This window comes from Antechinus flavipes, chromosome 3 (genome assembly GCF_016432865.1).
Source record: "Antechinus flavipes isolate AdamAnt ecotype Samford, QLD, Australia chromosome 3, AdamAnt_v2, whole genome shotgun sequence".
NCBI lineage: Eukaryota > Metazoa > Chordata > Mammalia > Dasyuromorphia > Dasyuridae > Antechinus > Antechinus flavipes.
In genome coordinates this window covers 423,169,640-423,192,439 of record NC_067400.1, presented here as the reverse complement: position 1 = coordinate 423,192,439, position 22,800 = coordinate 423,169,640, and the positions used below count along the sequence as shown (strand labels likewise).

Here is a 22,800-nt window from a genome sequence, read left to right as displayed (position 1 = left end):
CATTGTATTAAATAATAAAACAAGAAAATATACTGCATGGAAGTTTCTGACATAATTTTGATAAGAAAATTAAAATTTTTATTTGGTTCAATTTGGCTTGGTTTGATTGGTGACAAGAAATGACTAGAGATAAAATTAGGAGTGAGTCCCGAGTTAGAGGCTCCTTTCATATTCAGCACCATAGCCAGAGCATGGCAAACAATTTGTATTTGGGAAGAAAGGAAATTATTTATTCAGTACACATTGTTATAGAATATACATAGTGCAGAGTTATATTCTAAGTACAGATAAAAATGCAAACAGTTTTCACCCTGGAACTTATATTATAGAAAAAAGAATTAAACCATATCAATGTCATTCCAAATTACTTTCCTTAGTGTGTCTTTAAGGTTGAATGTAGTACACAAAAACAAGGGGAGAATATAGTTGCCTATAAAGCTAATTGAATTGTATAATTCTTTTCTTTTTAATAAGTAATAAAAGTTTGCCTAAAGATCTGGAAAATGTTATCCTTCAAGTAGATAATCCTTATCTACTAATATGTGAGTAAATTATGTCTATGTTGATTATAATTGAAGTTTTAAAAAGTGCTAAGACAATTCATTTCTGTGACCGTTGGCAAATAAATTCATCCCCCTGAGACTCAGTTTTCTTTTTGTAATTTGAGACAATTAGACACAGTCTGAAGACCTGTACAATTCCCCAAATCCATTGTCCTAGTGAATATAATATAGATAGTTTTTTAAAAGTACATGGAAATTATTTTTTAAATCTGATTATTCATTGAAAGGAAAGATTATTTACTTGTGGTTATGGATTCGTGTAAATGGTGGTACTTAAATCGGTTGTGATAGAGAGTTCCAACAGGTAAAAATAGAAAGGGGGACAATTGTTCTGATAATAAGGAGATAAGATGAGCAAACCTGTAGAGGGACAAATGAGCAGAATAGATAGTAGTAAGGAATCAATTAGGTTTGGGATTTAAAGCACATGAAGAGGAATGGTATAAAATAAGGTTTGAATTATATGGATGGTCAATAAATGCCTATTTAAAAAGATCATATTTTATTTTGGGAGGCAATAGAAGCCATTGAATGTTTTTGAGCAATGAAGAGAAATGATGAGCATTCCTTATGAGGAAGACTTTTATCAGGTGCAGAATAGATAGGAAAAAGAAAAACCATGAGTAATTTAATATTTTATACATGGTAAGAAGGGTTTCAATTAGACTAAGCACAATAGGAATGGAGATGAATGATTGATTGAAAAGAAGCATTTATCAAGTGCCTACTACATACCAAGCACAATTTTAAATGTTAAACATACAAGTGCAAAAGTGAGACAGTTCTCCCCTTCATGGAGCTTGTATTCTAATGAAAGGATATAACACACTTGAAGGAAGTGGTGACTACAGAAAGGATAAAATCAAAAGGATAGTGAATCTGGCTGCAAGATATTCTATTGTTGATGTGCTGTTTCCCGAAACATTGGAAACAATTGGAAATGCTAGACTCCCTAAACTAATTTCAGTATTTGTGGGAGGGTAACAGTGGGATTCGGAATTGATTGATAGTCTTATTAAACATGTCAAGTATTTCTTAGTCATTGAAGACATTTAATGGACGAGAGCTTATTGAAGTTACTGATTTATTCTTAGGATAGAAAATGATGTATCCTCCCCAGAGGAAGATCAGAGTATTGAACAGTTTGTTTTGTTTTGCCTCGTATCAATTTGTCCATATGTCCATATGTAACTACATTCTCTTTTAGCAAAAAATAATGAAATTAATCAAGCCAGGTATTTACCTATGGGAGAATATGCTGACTCCAAGGTTATCTATCATTAGGTCCTATTTTCACCTTGTACATAAAAGACAGTTACTAAATATTTTATGTTTGAACAGACATGGAGAATTTTAACAGGTAAATTTTGATTGGGGAAGATTTTGGATCTTAGGTTAAGGGGTCAGAGCTAGAAATAAAGATTTGACAGTTAACATGTGTTAAGGTGATAATTCAAACCATGAGGGTGAATGAGCTTGTAAAGGGAGAATTTGGGGAGTAATTTAGAGTCAAACTCAGAATACTAAAGAATATTAAAATCAATTCATCATCTGATAGAAAATGAAACAGATCCTGAAGGTTTTTTTCAGCTTGAATACTGTAGCAGCCCTTTTTGTAGTGGTAAGCAACTGGAATTGAAGGGGATGGGTTTGGCTCTTTTCAAGTAACCTGGATACTTTTTGGAAAAGCCCAGATTAGAATACAATTTGCTCTGTGATCAAAGGGCAATAAAGCTGTATATACCCTTTGATTTGGCAGTATAACTACTGAGTCTGAGTCCCAAAGAGACCATAAAAAAGGGAAAAGGACCCACATGTAGAAAAATATTTAGAGCAGCTCTTTTTGTGATGACATCAAATTGGAAATTGAGGTAAAAGCCATCAATTAAGGAATGGCTGGACAAATTGTGGTATATGAATATAATGGGATTTTATTGTGCTATAAGAAATGATAAATAAGTAGATGTCAGCAAAACTTGGAAAGACATGAACTGTTGTTGAAGGAAGTGAGAAGAATCAGGAGAACTTTACTAGATTTAGCTCTTCTCTGCAATACAGTGATCTAAGACAATTCCAAAAGACCCATGATGGAAAGTGCTATCCACATTCAGAGAAAGAATTATGAAGTCTGAATTTAGATCAAAGTGTGTTTGTTGTTTCTTTCTCATGTTTTTTTCCCTTTTGTTCTGAATTTTCTTTCCCAATATGACTAATATGAAATATGTTCCTATATTAGATAGCTTGCCATCTTGGGGAGAAGTAAGGGAAGAAAAGGAAAAAAAAAAAGATTTAGAGCTCAATATCTTATAAAAGTGAATGTTGAACCACTTTAATTGGCTAAGATGAGAGGAAAAGATAATGATGAATGTTGGAGGGGATGTGGGAAAATGCATTATTGGTGGAATTGCAAAATGATTCAACCATTCTGGAGGGCAATTTGGAACTATGCCCAAAGAGCTACAAAACTGTGCATACCCTTTGATTCAACAGTATCTGTATTGGATCTATATCCCAAAGAGACCATAAAAGAAGGAAAAGGACTCACATGTGCAAAAGTGTTTGTAGCAGCTCTTTTTGTAGTGGTAAGGAACTAGAAATGAAGAGGATTGGTTTGGCTCTTTTCAACAATGAGATGATTCAATGCAATTCCAGTAGATTTGTGATGGAAAGTGACATCCACATTCATAGAGAGAACTATGAAGACTGAATGTGGATCAAAGCATAGTATTTTCATCTTTTTTTTGTTGGTTGTTGTCTGTTTGCTTGTTTTTTTTATTCTTGTGTTTTCCTCCCTTTTGATCTGATATCATTGTACTATATGATGAATATGGAAAAGTCTTTAGAAGAATTGCACACCTTTAACCTATATCAGCTTGCTTGCTATCTTGGGGAGGGAGGACAGTGGAAGAAAGAGTAAAATTTTGAAAACAAGGTTTGCAAAGGTGAATTTTGAAAACTATCTTTGCATATATTTGGAAAAAGAAAATGCCATTAAAATAAAAAAAACAAAAATGTGGATGCTATTTTTATTTAGTGTACATAGGTTCAGCATTGATATTGCTTCATTATCTATGGTAAGGTTTCTTAAACTTTTTCCACTTGAGACCCCTTTTCTTCCAAGAAATTTGCACATAGAATATTTATATACTTATATAAAATAGGTATGCAAATAAAATATTTACTGATCATAAATCATAATTTTGCTATCTGCAATTCAGTTACAAAACCATTTATGGGGTCTAAGAAGCTGGGATCTATAGTACCTTTGAGCAAAATGTGGTTACTCTGTTTATTTCTTTTAATTAAATGTATTTTAGCCATAATTTGTCTGATTTTATTTTTATTTTTACCACTGCACTATTTTACATCAGCTGAAGCATGATAAATTCTAATACAACTCTCCATTTTTTAAAGTGAATATTGAAAACTATCTTTACTTGCAATAGGAAATACTATTAAGTATTTATGTGGGAAAAGAATACTGTTTCTTGAATTCCATTTTTGTATATTTTCTTTTATTTTTACGTTTCTTCTCAGCCTTTACGCAGAGGTCAGAAGTGAAACAAGTATACCTTCAGTGTCCTTCTGAAGAATTTCGGAATCAATTGTGAGACATAGCACAAGACTGGCACAATGTCACCCAGCATGGTGTGCCTGCATTAAAAAAGGCATGCTGTATGAGCAAAGCAGAATTGTAATCGCTAAAAAAAACAAACCATAAGACGTAAAAATTTAGAGACATCTCCACTTTAAATGTTCACATGAACTATTTGTGCCTGACCTGTGATATAATCTTCCAAGATCATATTGATTTAATCAGCCATAGTTGGACATACTGTATTTTGATGCTGACCTAGTGGTGTCATTTTGGTCCTCTTCAAGTAAAAAGAATGACAACCAACCAGTTGGAAAATAAAGTTTTTATTCAGTGCTTTTTCTATATTTTTCCTCCCTTCATATCACAAGTAGGTGGCATGTCTGCATAAATATGAGTTCCTGCAGGCATCTAACTGTTTGAGTGTGGCAATGACCTATTTCTATATTTGACACCAGAATTCACAATCATAGGATAACAGTATTCATCTTTTTATGTAAAGAGTTATTTTATATGGACTCCAAGTTAACTCTAACTGGAAAGAGGATAGTTGCCAGTTTGAAACAGAATAGGCATTTTGGAAATGCAGTACACTTATTTAGTGCATTTAGGTCTTATAATCTAGTGTTCTACTTTTGTGAGCTTTTCACATTATAGCAAAGAGGCTAAATGCTATGGGAGGGGACTGTTCACCTTTTTTTTTTTTTAAGAGGCATCAGCAAAATAATTTTTAAATATGTAGACCTTAACTTGATAAAAATCACTCTCTTACATTTCATAGACTTAACAAGTAGTGAAGGCTTCTTAAGTTAAGAAGCCCTCAAGGTTAATCATTGTTCTCAGTGGAAAATCTACCCTCTTCCAGGAGCTATGAATTGATTGTCTGATTAAACATTTTAAGCCAACAACCTCAAAACTAGCCTTTGACTTCATTCAAACTGATTATAAAATAGAACTATTGAACTTTCTGGACCAATTTCAGTATATGAGGGAGACTGGCAGAGTGGGATCAAGGATTAATTGATAGTCATATTGAACATGCTAAGTAATTTTTAGGCAATAAGAACATTTAAAGGGATCAGAACTTATTCCAGTTACTTGTCTCTTTGTAGTATGGCAGTTGATATATATCTCTTCTAAGAGAAAAACCAAGCTACTGCATGGTATTCTAAATTGTTTCCTCTCAATTTCATACCATGCCTGTTTGCATTTACATTTTCTTTTAGCAAAAAATAAAGAACATAATCAAGTTATACATTTATCTATGGGGAAAATGTAATTTATAATAACCTATTTGCTTCCTTTTGTGAGGTATGAAAAGTCTAAGAGACATAATTTCTGGGTAATTAATAATTTTTAATTAATTATTGCTAGCAGATGATTAATAAAATGATGGTCTTTTGGTTTTCTCTCATAAACCAAAGGATGAATCATGGAAGCCACTTTACAGTTATATATTCTTGGAGAATGGGTGTTCCTCTGAGGTGAAATCAACTTTAATTGGTTAACAATTAATAAGAGAATGAATTTTATAATTAGAGATGGATCTCTTCTAATGAGGGGCTGGGTTCTGGTTCTGATCATATTACTCAGTGAAAAAGGAAGATTCATCTCAAGCCAGATCACTCCCACAATAGTTGAGTAAGAATTCTACCTAGATAAGATGGTCTGAGAGTAGTGAATTCTCTAGGCAGGATCAGAAATGCCAGTAGGAGCCTGGACTTTGAATGAGGAAATAGAAAGGGGGGGGGGGGGAAAGCACCTTGTATTTTTCCCCCATATTAATATAAATTACTATAAGGTGGAAATAATTTCTCTCACTTTTCATCTGGATCATGTAGCTGATATAAACTAGCTATACAAATAGATAAATATATACATATATTTATATGTATATATAGTGCATATTATATATAAATACATATGTACACATGAATTATATATGTGTATGGATTTGTACATATATAGATTTAGATATATAGATGCATATTTGTGATCTAGTCTTCACAGAGTGATAATACATTCTTTTCTGTCCTTCTGTCCTTATGCCTGAATAAGAGAGAATGAAGAAGTAGAAAGAGCAATGATTCTGGAGTCAGAGGACCAGGATTCTAATCCCATTTCTGACTCTCAGTGCTTATATGACCTTGGGTTAATCACCTAATCAGCACATGCCTCCTCATTTGTAAAATGTTTGGACTATATGGCCTCTCAAATCCCTTCTAGTTCTAGATCCACAAACATGTGGCTTATAGTATATATTCTGAATATTTTTTTTATTGCATTTGTTAGTTGTATAACTTTTGTACAAAAACAATGGCTGGATTGGGGGGGAAATGTTCTTAAGACTTAACTTCTTTGTCTTAGTGACTCTTCCTTGCATAGAGGAATGTCAGTGAAATGTTCTAGTCTTTCTTATCTTTTTCCAGTAACCATCTTAGACAAAACCATACAGGCATAATTATGTTGATATAAAATATGGAGGATCTCTCCTTCATTATTCAAAACTTTACTCTGATGGATCCAGTCAAGAAGTATTTATTAAATACTTTCAATTAACTAGATGTCACAATAAGTGCCACACATAAAAAAGAAAATTAAAAAAAAATGGACCACAGTCACAAGAAGGTCCCCTTCTAAAAAATCAAGAGACAATTTACATACATACATACACACACACATACATATATAATATCTGTGAGTAAATGGAAAATAATCCCAGAGGGAACACACTAATTATATTCTTGGTGAGGTTATTTTTTTTTAACTTGGATCTCTTATTAGGTATCATAAAATGGTCCCCTAAATTTCCATTCATTTAAAATTCAACTCTGAACATCAGTTAAAATTGCTGCCCACTTTTGAGGTACTTTATATAGATAATATGTATAATAAGATGTATGGGATCCTAGAATGTTATTGCTGGAAAACATGTTAGAGATCATCTGACATAAGCTCATTTCAAAATCTCAAAATGATTTTTAATGCTTATTTTACATCTAATTAATAATACCCATCATAAGTCTGTATACCAGCAATTAAAAAGCAATGTCTGAAACTTCATATTTCATTTTTATTGATTTCATTTGTTTAAATATCATATTCATTTCAAATATATTTCTCTTCTTTCCTTATCATCTCTTTTAACATAGTAAAAATAATAAATGAAAATAAAAATCATAATAAATTTAAAAAAAATAGTTCAATATATTGTACAACTAACCAGCACATTAACTGAATCTTACAGTATATTTAGTGTTTCATACCCACAGATCCCAGCCTTTTCAATATAATGATGTATTTTCTTATATATTTTTTTCAAAGTCAAACTTGGTTACTATAATTACAGTGCTCAAGTTTTCATTATTATTGTTCTTTCTTTTTACATTGTTATAGTAATATTGTAATACTGATTCTGCCTACTCTGTCATTTCATGTAAGTTTTTCCATGCTTTTCTGTTTCTTCATGTTCATCATTTCTTATTGTACAATAATATTTTATTACACCCATATGCTAATTTGTACATCCTAAATTTGGGGCCTCTACTTTGTTTCCAGTTATTAGAGAAAGTAATGCTATAAATATTTTAGTGTACATGGGACCTCTCTAACCTTTTATCTTTGTAGGATATATGACTCTTAGTGGAATTTCTGGACCAAAAGATATGGACATTTTAGTCACTTTACTTGCATAATTCTGAATTGGAAAAATTTAGAAAAATTCTCAGCATATTAGTATATCTATCCTTCTATAACCTGTATAATTATTGACCGTTCTCATTTTTGATCATCTTTGTCAATTTTCTGGGTCTGAAGTAAAACCTCAAAATTGCTTTGATTTATATTTCTGTCATTATTAGTGATTTATATCAATGTTTCATGTTTGTTAAAAGACTATAGTTCTTTTGAAAACTGTTTATTCATATCCTTTGATAACTTGTTCTCTAGGGAATGACTTTTGATCTTACATATTTACTTTGGTTACCTATATTTATTTTTATACCACACCTTTACTGAGCTGTCTGATGCAAAGAAATTTCCCCAATCTATATTGTGACTGAGAGTTATTTGTGCAACAGCTTTTCTTTTCTTTTTTTTAATTTAAAATATATTTTCTATGTTGATTTTTTTTTTATTGGGCAACAGCTTTTCAACTTCATGTATTTAAATTTAACTCTTTTATTTTGGAGGGGTTTGCTTTCATCCAATTTTTATTAAGATTTTCTCCTCCTGTTCTTCCCTCTCTATTTGTAGTGATGATAGATACCTGATTTGGTCCTCTTCTAATTTCTTTTTAGAACAAAGCCTTTACTATTTTGAATTTATTGTTGTCATAAGATGTTAGTCTAAATCTAATTTTTTCCAATTGTTTTCCAATTTTATCACCGTATTGAGGTTTTCCCAAGTAAGTAGTGGACATTCATTTTTACTTAGAACTAAGCTAAGGTCTGAATATCTGTTTGGAAGTCAGTAATACATTATAGTCATTGCTAGGAACAATGTATAATTCAGCCTTTTGCTTATGTCAAAAGTGAAAAGCTTTGAATTGGTTTCAACTTCAAGAACAATTTTTAGGGAGTCTGAAGATAGAAGTATTTCTAGACAATGAAAGAGTCTTGGAAAATCCTTAATCCATTCACACCAGTTTGGGAAAATGTGAAGTTATAGAAAGATTGATTTTAGCTCAGTATTAGAAAAAACTTTCTGTCAATTGGAGATGCCCCAAACCAATATTGTTCACCTTCTTTCCCATCATTGTTTGCATTTATTATATGGCCACTAGTCAAGTATATAATAGGATTCATGAACTGGGTAGGAAATTAAAAAGGATAATTGTAATCATCTTGTTAGCTCCAAACCTATCATCTTTTGAGTTTCATAGAAAGAAAATCTAGATTGATGTAAGGTGAAAGTTTCTAGCTATCAGAACTACCCAAAAGTACAATGAATTGCATTAGGAAGTAATAACTCTTTATATCCACTTCGCCCAACCCCAGTAAGGGGATTTTATTTTGCTAATAGAGAAGACTAAAAGGCCTCCAAGGTCCATTTCAACTGAGATTCTGTAATTCTGTGATGCTTAGTGCTATAAATATGCACCAAATCAGGGCATTAATTGGCGCTAACATTTGTATGAAAGCTTTTATAATAGAGGTGGGCCTTAAAGAATTCATAATGTTCCAATAGAGAAGAGAGAAGATTGTTTTAGCAAAGAGTTTTGTTGAAAAATTGTAAGAAGCAAATTTATAGAAGACATGAGTGAGATGAACCTCAAAAGCAAACAGATATTTAATATTTATGTAATATCAAATCAAAGATTTTCAAGCACTGGAGAACAAGATTAAAAGTATATGTAATATCTAACATATATAGGACTGCTTGCCATCTAGGGGAGGGGATGGAGGGAGGGAGGGAGGGGAAAAATCGGAACAGAAGAGAGTGCAAGGGATAATGTTGTAAAAAAATTACCCTGGCATGGATTCTGTCAATATAAAGTTATTATAAAATAAAATAAAATATATATTTTAAAAAAAGTATATGTAAGTTTTTGTTTTGTTTTGTTTTAGTAATCTGCTGTGGTGTATAACCTTGATTCAGAAAAGTTTGCTAGGAGGTTGTATAAATCAGGTAGTCAAGTCTTGAAAAGTGATAATAGAAAGGAAGAGACAGATGACTGGAGAATAGTTTTTCAGGATGAGGATAGTAAATGATTATGTACCACCCCACTTTAGGGTACTCACCATAGAACACCTATGTCATTGAGACATATTCTTTAAATTTGCGCCTTGGACATCATTCAGGGCACAGCTCAGGTAATCTGAGGGTAGCCTTGTAAGGGTGAACAAGATGGAGATGGGAGGAAGGGGTCCCACCCAAAGAAGCAACAGGTCCCAGGGGAGGCGTGCCGGACCTTGGAGGGGAGGACCTTGAATATCCCTGTTAGGAAAGGAATGTACACAACATGTCTACATGTAGCTTCCTATAGAGAATCATGTACTTAGTATAGGTTAGAATGTGCTTATGTATAATGTAGGAAGTAAAAGCAGACACCAAGATGATAAAAGGATCCTCAGTCTTTGTAATAATTGGAGCCTCACACTACCCTGGCTCTTGCCCCTCATTACTCACAGTCTTTGCCATCCAAGTGGACAGGCAGCGCTGGTCACATAAAGCCTGTTCCACTTGGGAGTTGGGGCCATGACCCCCAACAAGGCATCCTAACACTGATGACCTATTTATTACCCTTAAATATTACTTTCCTTATTTCTTTACCCAGCTCAGGAATAGTCTTGCTAAAATTCACCAAGTCCTGTTCATTTATGTATAAATATTTTGCCATATGTCTGTCTCTCCATCCATTCATTCATCCGTCCATCCATCTAAATATCTTTGAGGCAGAATAACATTTGGTGATTACTTTGGAAATTATTTCCACCCACATAGCCACAGCTACTTTTGACAATGTTGCTTTCCTTCTAAATGAGTATTGAATTTTTCTCTGCCCTGAGCCCTCCTGCCAGGCAAGGCCCAGCCTTTCCAGTCTATGTCCTATGTGACCCATAGCTGTCAATATTAGCAGTGAGATAAGAAGTGAGAATTGGTAGGCAGTCAGTAAAATGAGTACATTTTGCTTCATCTGTGCTATTGATTTATTGTTGGGGATTTTCCTCTTTTAACTTATGACCTTGGCATTGCTAACAGTTCTACAATGAAATGTGATTTTTATGTTTGAAATGCAAAATTAAATTATGGAATTTATTTATTATTCATAAAATATCAATGACAGTCTTATGTATCCTGCAGGGGCAGCAATTTATATTGCTAGATTCTAGATGAAATTAGAATTCTTCAAATAACTTGAGGGGTAATACATTATTAAAAATGTATGTTGTTTATTAAAACAGTTTATTTTTTTTTCTTATGAGATTTATTTTTTAAAAGAATGTAGAATATGTTTCTACCACGTTTAACATATATCAGACTGCTTTCCATCAAGGGGAGGGTGTGGAGGAGGGGGGGAAATTGGAACACAAGGTTTTACAAGGGCTAATGTTGAAGAATTATCCATGCATATGTTTTGAAAAATAAAAAGCTTTAATTTAAAAAAAAAAGAATGTAGAGCTCTGACTTTGTTCCCTTTAGTCTTAGAGTAGTATACCTATTAATTATATCCATATGTTACACCTTGTTAAATTTCTCTTTTTGGCTGTTTTTAAATAACTCTTCTCTTCTATGATCCAAACTCTTCCAATTCTTTTGTCCATTTCTCATCTCTTTCTCTTGATTCTTTATCTTCATTTTCCACTTTTCAAATAAAACCTATAGACTCAGCCTGTCTCCCTAAAAGATATACATGTTGGTATGAAGAGATGCTCCCCCAAACATCCCCTTTCTTCTGTTTCTCAGATAAAGCCTGAAAGCAAATTCTCAAGTGTTCATTTATGTGCTTAGGTAAGGCAGTGATACTCCAGAGTTCAAAATCTGTGTCCCAAGGATCCATTCAACTTATGTATATTGGGCCAATATTCAAATTATTTTCCAAATTGAGTCCAGTTTTTGCTGAAGAAGCATCTAGACCAGTTTAAGAATGACAGTATACTTTTCCAACTTGACCAGTGTCCAAATTACATTTTTTTGTCAGTCTACTTTTGAAGCAAATGCACATTCCATGCCTGTGGTTTCTCTTTTTAAAGTTATCCCTCTCTAGATGAGCTCTTTGGTTTTATCTGCTTGCTGTTTTCCTAGTATCTGTTTTGTATGTGTAAGAAAAAGGTATGTTGATTGGTAAGTGGGAAATTACATCATTGGTATCTCTTGGTAGCAGCAGCTCTGGGCTCATCTAACCCTAGCTGTGGCTCCTATTGTACCCTTCTCCCAAAGTATCTTTTCTGCATTAAAATTAATTAATTAATTAAACAACTATCAATAAAAAATAAAAGAAGCATGACTGCTAATCCAGTTAAGATGAAAAGAATTTCCTGTCTTAAAAAGAGTTGTTGCCTTTGACACTCTAACTTTAGATAAAAAGACCAAGGTGCTTTGCTAAAGCTGTAAAGCTTCTTTAATTACTTTATTGCTACTTTATAGCCTTTAATTCCAAGAAACTAATGCTTCTAGTCATCCAAATACCTAAATTTTGAACCATTTCATTTTTTAAATGTAATTTAAACTTAGTAAACGAGCAGTCTTTTTCTGTGATCTTGTGTTTCTAGTTAAGATTTTGACTGTAAATTTTTTGCTTCAGATCTATTTTTTTAACCTTTACTTTTCATGAGGAATAATTAAATGTTCCTGGTGTATAATACTTCATTACCAGAGAAGCAGTCTTTAAATAGTAAGTAGCCATTAAATATTTGCTTATTATTCCTCATTTGGCTGTGGATGCACATGTTTATTTATGGTTTCATTTCCTTGCCTATCTAATAGACCAGTGCTTTAAAAGACAATTGTCACAAATTTTGTAATTTTAATAGTTTACATTTACAAAGTACTTTAAGATTTGGTTATCTTAGATTATTTCATATGTTTATAATAGTCTTGTGACATAGATAGGTGACAGGGTGTTATTTCCCACTTTATATATGCAGAAAATGGATCCCAAGAGAAGAGAATAACTTGTTCAAGACTATGTAGATGCTCTGTTGACTTACCAATAATTGGTTCCATGCAGTGATTGGTTGCTTGTTGTTTTTCATTCTCAAAGAGGACCAAAATGACATCATTATGGTAGAGTGGAGTTACAGTGTGTCCAGCTGTGGCTGATCAGACCAATTGACCCAGGTCAGATACAAACAGTCCCTATAAACATTTGGGGTAACTTCTCTAATTTTGTACATCTCGCATTTCCTTTAGATTAATTCAATTCTGCTTTGCTCATAGAGCATGGTACCATCTCTGATGAGGGCACATCATGCTCGACATTCCTGTGCCAGTATCTCCCATGTCATACAATTGATTCTAAAGTTCTGGCTATCTTGTGAGCACTTGGCCTGTGTAACTTCTATATAAAATAAAAATTTTTGGCAAGCGTATATTTGACAATTGAGCAATGTGACCAGCTCAACAAAGTTTTACTTACTGCAGTAGAATTGGAATGCTTGGCAGTTTAATTCAAGAAAAGTATATTCTCTTCCCAGGTGATCTTAAGAATTTTGGTATTACAGAAAGTTGTAAAGTCATGTGATACTATTTTTTGAAAATATTACTTTTAAGAAATTTCCTAGGAGGAAATTAAAATAAATCCAATCTATCATACAGCAGATGGTAAAATGCTAGTGGGCCTCTTTTTCAATTTTTATCAAGTTTTGTTCACACTGAAATAGTGTGTCTACTAAAGAGTTGATAAAAGTATAATTTTGAAAAAAGTTATGCTGTCATAAAAAGGCTTCCGTTTTGTTTTTCATGAAATATGAGGGTCTGTGACATAAATACACATACATCATATTGTGTTAGGTACAATAAGATGTGTGTGCATTTACAAATGTATATATACAAATTATTAGATAGAAAATGAGGACAATAGGATAATATCCTTGGAAAGGTCCCCCTGACTTTGCATCCATAATGAAGTGATTACATTTGTTCAAAATGAAAGATGACTCTTACTCTTTATATAGGGTGCAGGATTGTTTATGGCCTTACTCATTACTGCTGTGGAACTCATGTGTCTAGAAGCAGATGTATCTAGGACAATGGAAAAATCTATTATGTTTTGTGACTTGAGATTCAAAGTGTGGGTTGGGTAAATATGATCTCAGGCTGAAGAGGGTAGCTGGAAACTCTTTCTCTTTCTTTCTGTCTCTGGCATAGCACCAACCTCTGCCTGCTAAAATGATATTCTTTTTCAGCCTTACCCTCTCTTTATCTTTCTCACCTATTTCCCTAACAAGACTTTATCCCTCTCTGTCAGGATTTCTCTGCTAGAAACTTTAGATCTCTCTGCCAGGACCTTGCCAACAAGGAATTGTCTTTCTATTCATGCATAGCAAAGGCTGACTTCCTAATGCCAACAATAAATTTCTTTTACCAGTCTAGCTTTTCGGATTCATAAATTCCTTTACGAAAAGATCTCTGTGCTACCAGAAGGGGGTTCCCACAACTCCCTGCCCTGCTCCAAATCCTAGGGGAATCTGGGGGAGCCAAATCTCTTCATTTGGTTCCCTGAACCTGGAACCTGCCACTAATACCTTATCATTTAACTCCCTGACCACCAGGAACCCTGCCCTCATTAAGGCTGCTTTTTTTTTTGCTTTTTTTCAAAACTTTTATAAATATGTGTAAATAAAAAATTACTGGCAGAAGGCTGAATGAGGACTCAGTCATGGTTTCTTGGAATTTCAAATAGCAAGGTATATTAAAACTAGTTATTTTCTACCTCTGCTTACTAAGAAATAAGCTTAAATTAGGGTGAAGAGAGATTGTGTTTACTGATAAAGAACAAGAAAATTAAACCAAAGATCAATTATAAGGGATTTTAATAATGGTAAGCACTATATTGGGATATTTTAAGTGTAATTCTCCTTATGGAATAAATAGTTTCTAAAGAATGACATTTCTTTCAACCCTATAATTTTGTGTATAGCACTGAATTCAGGGAATCATTTCCATCAATGTCAAGTAAAAGCAGATACCTACTGCCTGCTTAAATCAGGGAGAAACACAGCTGAAATGGACTCTGTTGAGGAAACACAGTAAATAGTAACATAATTTAAAGTGAGTTTTTCATTATTTTGAGAGAAAGAAAAATAAAACACTCCATTGGTTTTTTATATTAAGAAAAAAAGTATATAAAACTTTTCAATAAATCAGACTAATAATTAAGTGTTCTTTTCACATAGATTCCATACACTTAACAGGATTAGAAGGAACAAGAGAGTAGCAAAGAATGACATCAGAGGGGGAAAATGGATTGAGACATGGATTTGGGCAGATTTTATATATTTATAAAGTGTTAGATTTTGATTCAGGAAATCTGAGCCTTGATTAATTTCCTTCACAAATTAGACATGTGATCTTGGGCAAATTATTCTTGAGGATCTTTTGAGTCTTATTTTATGTAATGTACAGAATAGTAATGATATTTGCTCTTCTTCAAAAGATGAGATGATGAAATGAAAAGTTAGAAGCAGTATACAAAAGTACTAATGTGGTATAATTACTATTATTTCTCTCAAAAACTTTGGCTGCTATTTCTTAGAGACCCTAGGATTACCAGAACTGGGCTCCAGAAAAACAAAGCTAAAACATGAAAGGAAGGAGCAGCGTCTCTGTGCTTCAGGATGGGCATCTTAATATTTCCCTGAGTTATCCTTTTCTCTCCTCTTTCCAGAAATATGTTGTCTTAGTTTTGAGGAAAGTAGATTTAACAAACATTTTGCTGCTTTTTGCGGTTTCTTCATTCCTTTATTTTGGCCCTTTCACGATGAGAAAGTGGAAAAGTTAAGGCCTTCTGTATTTCCTCAAGTTTTGGATGTGTCTTCTTTTTTACTTTTGGATTCCAAACTATTTGTAGTTTGGATCAATTGGATCAGTGCTTTAGGAAACAGGGCAAATGAGGACAGCATGGAGGTGTAATACACTCATGGGTCAGTACAAAGGGAGAATTTATTTTTTCACAGGCTATCCCTGAACACTTGTCTTACACCTATTTGCCATTGGTTATGTGGTAGCTGAGTAAATGTGCGAATAATGACTATAAATCCCTCTCAGTGCTAGAAAAATGGCCCCCAAGTGCATACTCTACTGCTTCATCTTCACATTTGTGTTTTGTTCTCTTTCTTGTTCTAGGAATAACCAGAGTGATCAAAGGGTGCAATTGCTAGAATAATAATTACTCTTGCATCTGTTTCCTGAAATTTTAAGTGCTCCAAATCCCCACACAAACAAAAAATAAAAATTCCTTTGAAGTGGGGCAAGAGCAATATGCCCTAGAATGGAATGCTTTCCTCTCTCCATTCCACCCCCAAGTACTTTCTTAATACCTAAAATGCATTTCTTTGTTATTCTTTTCCAGACACCTTGGCTGTGGAACACAAAACAATGCTGGTACAATTATCCTTATCAGGTAAGAGAATTTACTTTCCTCCTCCATAGATTATTATGCCCCAAATCCATTGCATATTCTGTCTAGCCCTCATCAGCATAATTAACTGTTTGGCTTTCTAGTGCCCTCTACTGGCAAATATTACATAGCAGCCTTGGTTAGGGAAAAGGGACCTGGTTATGTCTGTGTCTGTATAGAAGTTAAATCCAGCAGGTACCCATTTAAGGGGCTGGCTATTTTTAATGACTAGGAGAAGCCTGAGGGGTTGATGACAGCTGATACATAAAAACAGCCTCTGTAGAAAGATCAAGTGTAAAATTTTAGGATAGCAAGCTGTTTGTCTCATTTTCTGGTTTGAGAAGTCTTTAGAAATGTAAATGAAGCATTCCTTCCTTGAGGGTGGAAGTATGGAATTAGCCAATTATATGAGAAACTCATCCATGCAACTAAAAGCTGTTTGAATGGAGATTAAAGTCACAACAATGGAAGAAAATTTTTAGATCCTTGTATTTTGAAGTAACTTTGCATCTACCCACTAATTTAGTAAAATTAGTATTGTTTTTGGTATTGACAAAGTCCAGATTTGTATATCAAAGCTAAACTTTTTTCATTCATCTGGAATATATACATCTATACATCTATCTATCATCTGTCAATCTATCCACACATATGTAAAGGGAATTCTAAAAGTCTTAATCCAATTTTATGCTTTATTAGATTAAATAATAATAGTAACTTTAATAAGTTTATATTTGTGATAGTTTAAAACTATACTAAGACTTTTGGGACATTCTGTACAAGAGAGTCAAATATTCAAATTTATATGTTGTTCCTCCTCATGTGGCTCCCTGGTAGCTTTCCATGTGTACCCATTCTTTCCCATTGATATTATGTGCATTATTGGAAGACTGTGATCAGAGTTTATAGATCATAATCATTCCTGCCCTTGCTTTTTATTGAATAAATGTTTATTGTCATTCAGTTTTTGTAATGGGCTGAAACTCTTGAAGCTCTTTTTGCACTGAGGTCCCAAGCACTTGAGGCTGATTAGCAATTGGACAATACTCTATTAATATATGCTTGGAGAAAAATGGCCTTGCCCACTCTCTGTGCAAGTTTGGTGTCTTGTATAGGAGATTGCATAGAGGATTTGGTTGGTGAAGTGAGAGAGGCAGAGGCACTGCTGGCAGGATTCGTGTTGCAATTGCTCTCACTTCATATCGCCATTCCCCTTCACTTCTGCAAAGAATAAAGCTCAAGGATTTTTCCCTTACTCTGACTTCAGCTAATGTTAATATCCTCTGGGTGCTAAACGTGGTCATCACAAATTTTATCACTTAATAAATCTTTTATGTATAAGAGTTACTGTGACTAATTATGTAAAATTAGTAATATACTGGTGGTGGCTCAGGACCTACACCAGTAATAAAAATATAATATACACACTATAGTATAATGTCCAGGCTAACTCTCTGGAGGATCTCAGGACCAGCCTTGGTCTTAGTGGAGGAGTGAAATAGGCAGGAGAGCCACCAGGAGGATGGTCAAAGATGGAATGTCTCATTTCCATTCTTTCTTAGCCCTTAAATACCTCAGTATGATTACATCATTACAGCACACTAAGTGTGAACTAGAAAACCATTACATCAACATACCAAGTACTAAATATATGTGAACTAGAGAACCATCATCTCATCAATCACACTGAGTTAACACCCTGCTGTAAGTATCTTTGCTTCAAGTATACTTTTCTCAGAGTTCCCCAAAATCTGCATTCCTCTATACTATAGTTCCCCTAGAATCCTATCCTTAAAACTCTAACATATAGTAGTAAATTATAGCAAGATAGTTGTGTCTTTCCTCTGGGAACTTTAGATCTAAAATGAAATCGGTCAAGATGAGTAAATCAGACTAAAGAGAGAGAAGAGATTATGAGTCCATGTCATCTATATGTTCTAGTAAGGAGACTAATCTTAATGTCTTCATATATAAATTTGGGATAATAACATTGGCAATACAGGAATGTTATGAGGAAAGCATTTTGTAAGTATATAAATATAGTGCCTTATTTTAATTACCTCTTTCAACATTAACATTACATTCTTTGAAAATGAAGACTTATTTTAAGATATTTTTGTCAGAGCAGGGTATCAACTTTGTTTATAAAATTCATTGAATTCAAGAGAGGTTATCACATAACTATAATACTATTTTTACAACTTTATATATTTGTGAAATAGAACAAGATCTATATTTTCACATGAAAATACTTTTAGTACATGGTAAAAAGGTCACTATTACCTTTTGCATTTACTGCCTTTTTAATTATTTTATTAATTTATCAGTTATTGAGAGTGTGAATCAATAATATGGAGACACTTCATTTAAAAAGACATTTCTCTTCTAGAACTTGAGCCACAATCTATATGTGAATAAAGCACTAACTATATATGCAATTCTATTATTACATGTACAGTCACTCCTTTTGCAGAATGATTATTTAATAGTCTTTGCACCAAAAAAAAAAAAAAAGCAGTTAATTTCTAATTAGTATACTACAATTTTTCTCCAAATAATTACAAATTTCTACAAGCTTTCTGCAATTATGTATTGGATAATTCATATCTGTGTATTACACAATTTCTTATCAATAGAAAACACAATAAAGATGCAAGCTCCCATGCATGTTGTTCTTCTGGACAATGACTTAGTTGATATTTATTGTACAATCTTGCATCTATAAAATACTCAATCTCTCATACTGATTCTGTGGTGTTCTCTAAAACATATTTTGGTTTACTACTATTAACTACTCATTTTTCAAAAATAGATTGCATATCAATTTTATCCATAAAACTGGAAAATGTAATAGAATTGATTATGAAAATTTTCTGATGTGGTTTTAAAAATTAGATTTTGTGCCATATTTCACAAAATATATATTCTTTTGGATAATATGGTAGAATTTGTCTTAATATGTGGCCTATTGGAAATGTTAGCATGCTAAAAGAGAACTGAAGTTTCTAGAAACTTCAAGTAATAACAAAACCAGGATTTTTTACTGTTTGAGGTAGCTGAAATTCAGCATATCACTATTACTAAAGAAGGGGAAATTTAAACCTCGATCATACAAGTATTTAAAGAAAGTCCTTGAGACTCAGGAATGTGGCTCCTTTGCAGTGAGTAATTAGTTTTCAATGTAATTTAATTCTCTGTCAGATTGCTATCAAAATTCTCAGAGTTCTCTAATGCTATTTTGCTAGTTATTTGTATTCTTTTCTAATCTGGATAAAATACCTCCAAGAAATAGACATTTTAATCTAGAATTTAAAAAAAGAGTTTATATATACACAGGCTTGGATTCTCCCACAAAGAGCATTTGATATAAATTCCTAAGTCTCATTGAAACACTTTGCACCTTTTAATGAAAATAATAGGAGTATTTGCTCCTCTTTAACACTGTACACCAAAATATAAAATGACCCAAAGACTCAAAAACACTAAAAGAAAGGAATCCTGTGTAGTATAATGTACTTCTGAATATTTAAGGAGGGGCAACATATAAAGTTGAATATTTGGCTCTCTTGTACAGAATGTCCCAAAAGTCTTAGTAGTTTTAAACTATTACAACTATAAATTTATTAAAGTTGCAGTTATTATTTAATCTATTAAAGCATAAAATTGTATTAAGACTTTTAGGATTCCCTTTATATATGTGTGGATAAACAGACAGATGATAGATGTATAAATGTATGTATCCCAAGTGGATGAAAAAAGTTTTAGCTTTGATATTCAACTCTGGACTTTGTCAGTACCAAAAACAATACTAATTTTGCTAAATTAGTGGGTAGATGCAAAGTTACTGTACCAGGGATGACACAATTCTAGACTTTAGATCTTGACATCTTTCAGGACACCACATCAAACTGCTCCATTAACTGCTAGTTATTTCCATTCTTGTCCTTACTGCTCTCCTACTGGAAAAGTTCCTCTTTTGCTCTCAAGTCAACAATGACAAGCTATTCACTGACAATCACCTTTACCAGAACACTTAAAAAAAAGTATTACTCCTTTTCAGTGAGAAACAGTATTTTTAAGTCAGAGAACTGCCACAATCTTTAGATCTTTCCTTTGTCCAGGTAGCTCTAAGTCCTTTATTATAGTAAAAGATTCTGTTTCTTCTTAAAGCAGAGAATATAGGAGAGGGCAACATAGGTATCCCCTGAGAGGATTCCTCATTTTACCCTATAGGACTTAAAAAAACAACATGGTTTTCAATGGTTCTTCACACAATAGTAGAGTTTATATAATTCTTTCTAACAAGTTTCTACCAACTGTCTCAGTCTTTTTCCAGCCTGTCAGAAAAACAATAAATCTCTTCCAATTAGCAGGTTCCCAGCAAAGCAGATGCAATTCTTCTATGTCTTTTATTCCATCATCTTGTGATTGATTTCTCTCTCATTCAAATCCTTCTATCTTTTTCTTAATTGTTTCTAATATCTTTAAGAAGTCCTTCCTGGTATTCAGTGACTAATATTTACTTTAGGGGATAAAAATTCAAGAAACTCATTTTTTCAGATATGAACCCTCAACAGCACTTCTATAATCTTTCCGTAGACCCAAACAACTATTTGATTTATAATGTCAGTTATAACCTTTAGAACTCTAAAAACAGGCACAGGTAAATATCTTGGTGGATCACAATGTCCAGCAACTACCATTATTTCAGTAATTACTCTGCCTTAAAACAAGTCTTCTCAATATATTCATCTGGCTGCCCATCAATTGGAGAATGGCTGGGTAAATTGTGGTATATGAATGTTATGGAATATTATTGCTCTGTAAGGAATGACCAGCAGGATGAATACAGAGAGGCTTGGAGAGACCTACATGGACTGATGCTAAGTGAGATGAGCAGAACCAGGAGATCATTATACACTTTGACAACGATATTGTATGAGGATGTATTCTGATGGAAGTGGATTTCTCTGACAAAGAGACTTAACTGAGTTTCATTGGAGAAATGATGGCAGAAACAGCTACACCCAAAGAAGGAATACTGGGAAATGAATGTGAACTATTTGCATTTTTGATTTTCTTCCCGAGTTATTTTTACCTTCTGAATCCAATTCTCCCTGTGCAACAAGAGAACTGTTCGGTTCTGCAAATATGTATTGTATCTAGGATATACTGCAACATGTTTAGCATATATAGGACTGCTTGCCATCCTGGGGGGGGGGGGGGAGGAGGGAGGGAGGGAAAAAACGAAACATAAGTGATTGCAAGGGATAATGTCGTGTAGAAATTATCCTGGCATGGATTCTGTCAATGCGAAGTTATTATTAAATAAAATAAAATTAAAAAAAAAAAAGAAAAAAATAAATTAAAAATAGAGAGATAGAGAAAGAAAAAAATATATATATTCATCTGGCAGTTTTCTATCTAGTACTCAAAACAAAATATATCATTACTTAAAATTTTATCAGTGAGAGCTTATTTTATCATAAGCTGATTTTTATCATTTTCCTTTGAAATTTATTTCTATGTTTTTAAGCAGCTAAGAAGTTTACATATAAAATGGGTAATTCCTTACATTAAGATGAAAGCTTTAAAAGAGACCCTCATTTCCCTCCAAAGTCTCTGCCATCAACCAGTTAAACAACAAACATTAGTTATGTATTCTGTGGCAGGTACTTTGCAAATTTGTTTTCTTCAGGTTCTTCAGCATTTCTACCTACCTAATCAAATAACATGGGAATTTCCACAGTGAGTCAAACCCACTTATTCTTTAAACAAGGCACTATTTCCACAAATGTTGCATTATTACAGTGTACCATTATTCCTCCTGAAATTAATTTTAAATTCGATAGTTTAACATGTTATTGTTTTGTTTGCTAGAAATTGATAAGTATTGTCACTCATAAATGTGACCAAACTTTTTAAAAACCCATTAATTTCTTAGCAGTGGTATTTCTGGGAATAACAAGTTCCATATATTTATTATGCAAAGGATAAGGTGGTACTTTTAAAATGTTTATTTAGAACTTTCTCATTCAAGTTTTAACAGAAACTAGTCTATGTTAATCTTATCCATAGGATACGTAATTTCAGAAATTTCCATTCTATTTCTTCTTAGTCTTTACCTTTCTACAAATTTGCAAAGTACTATCACATAATACATAACTAATGTTTATTGTTTGACTGGTTGATGGCAAAGACTATGGGGGAGGAAAACACAATCTCTTTTAAAGTTTTCATTTTAAGATATGTAAACTATTTAGTTGCTTAAAGGAATAGAAATAAATTTTATAAGGAAAATAAGGACTATAATATCATAGATTTTTTGAAGCAGTCTTTAAGTAAAATGTTATGCTCATATTATCATAGTTAAAAAGTGTCTGAGGCCAAATTTGAATTCAAGTTCTCCTGGCTTCAGGTCTGGTACTTTATCTACTATACTACCTAACTAGTCAGTCATATTGCATGAGACCTTAAAGATTAGCCAGTTTAGCTGCTCATTCTATTATAATATCCTTGATAAGTAACAGTATTACTAGGTAAATAACAAATATCCACCTACATAGAACTTTCAGATTTTT

The 22,800-nt window shown here is 33.0% G+C and overlaps 1 protein-coding gene across 2 annotated transcripts in view; it reads left to right on the top strand.

The window, feature by feature from the left end:
* Positions 1-22,800, top strand: part of CERS6 (ceramide synthase 6) — a 291,619-nt gene that overhangs the window by 181,594 nt on the left and 87,225 nt on the right. For both annotated transcript variants that reach the window (XM_051986225.1, XM_051986224.1), the window contains exon 5: positions 16,172-16,222. In XM_051986225.1, coding sequence (XP_051842185.1) covers positions 16,172-16,222 — 51 coding nt within the window. The remainder of the gene's footprint in view (positions 1-16,171; positions 16,223-22,800) is intronic.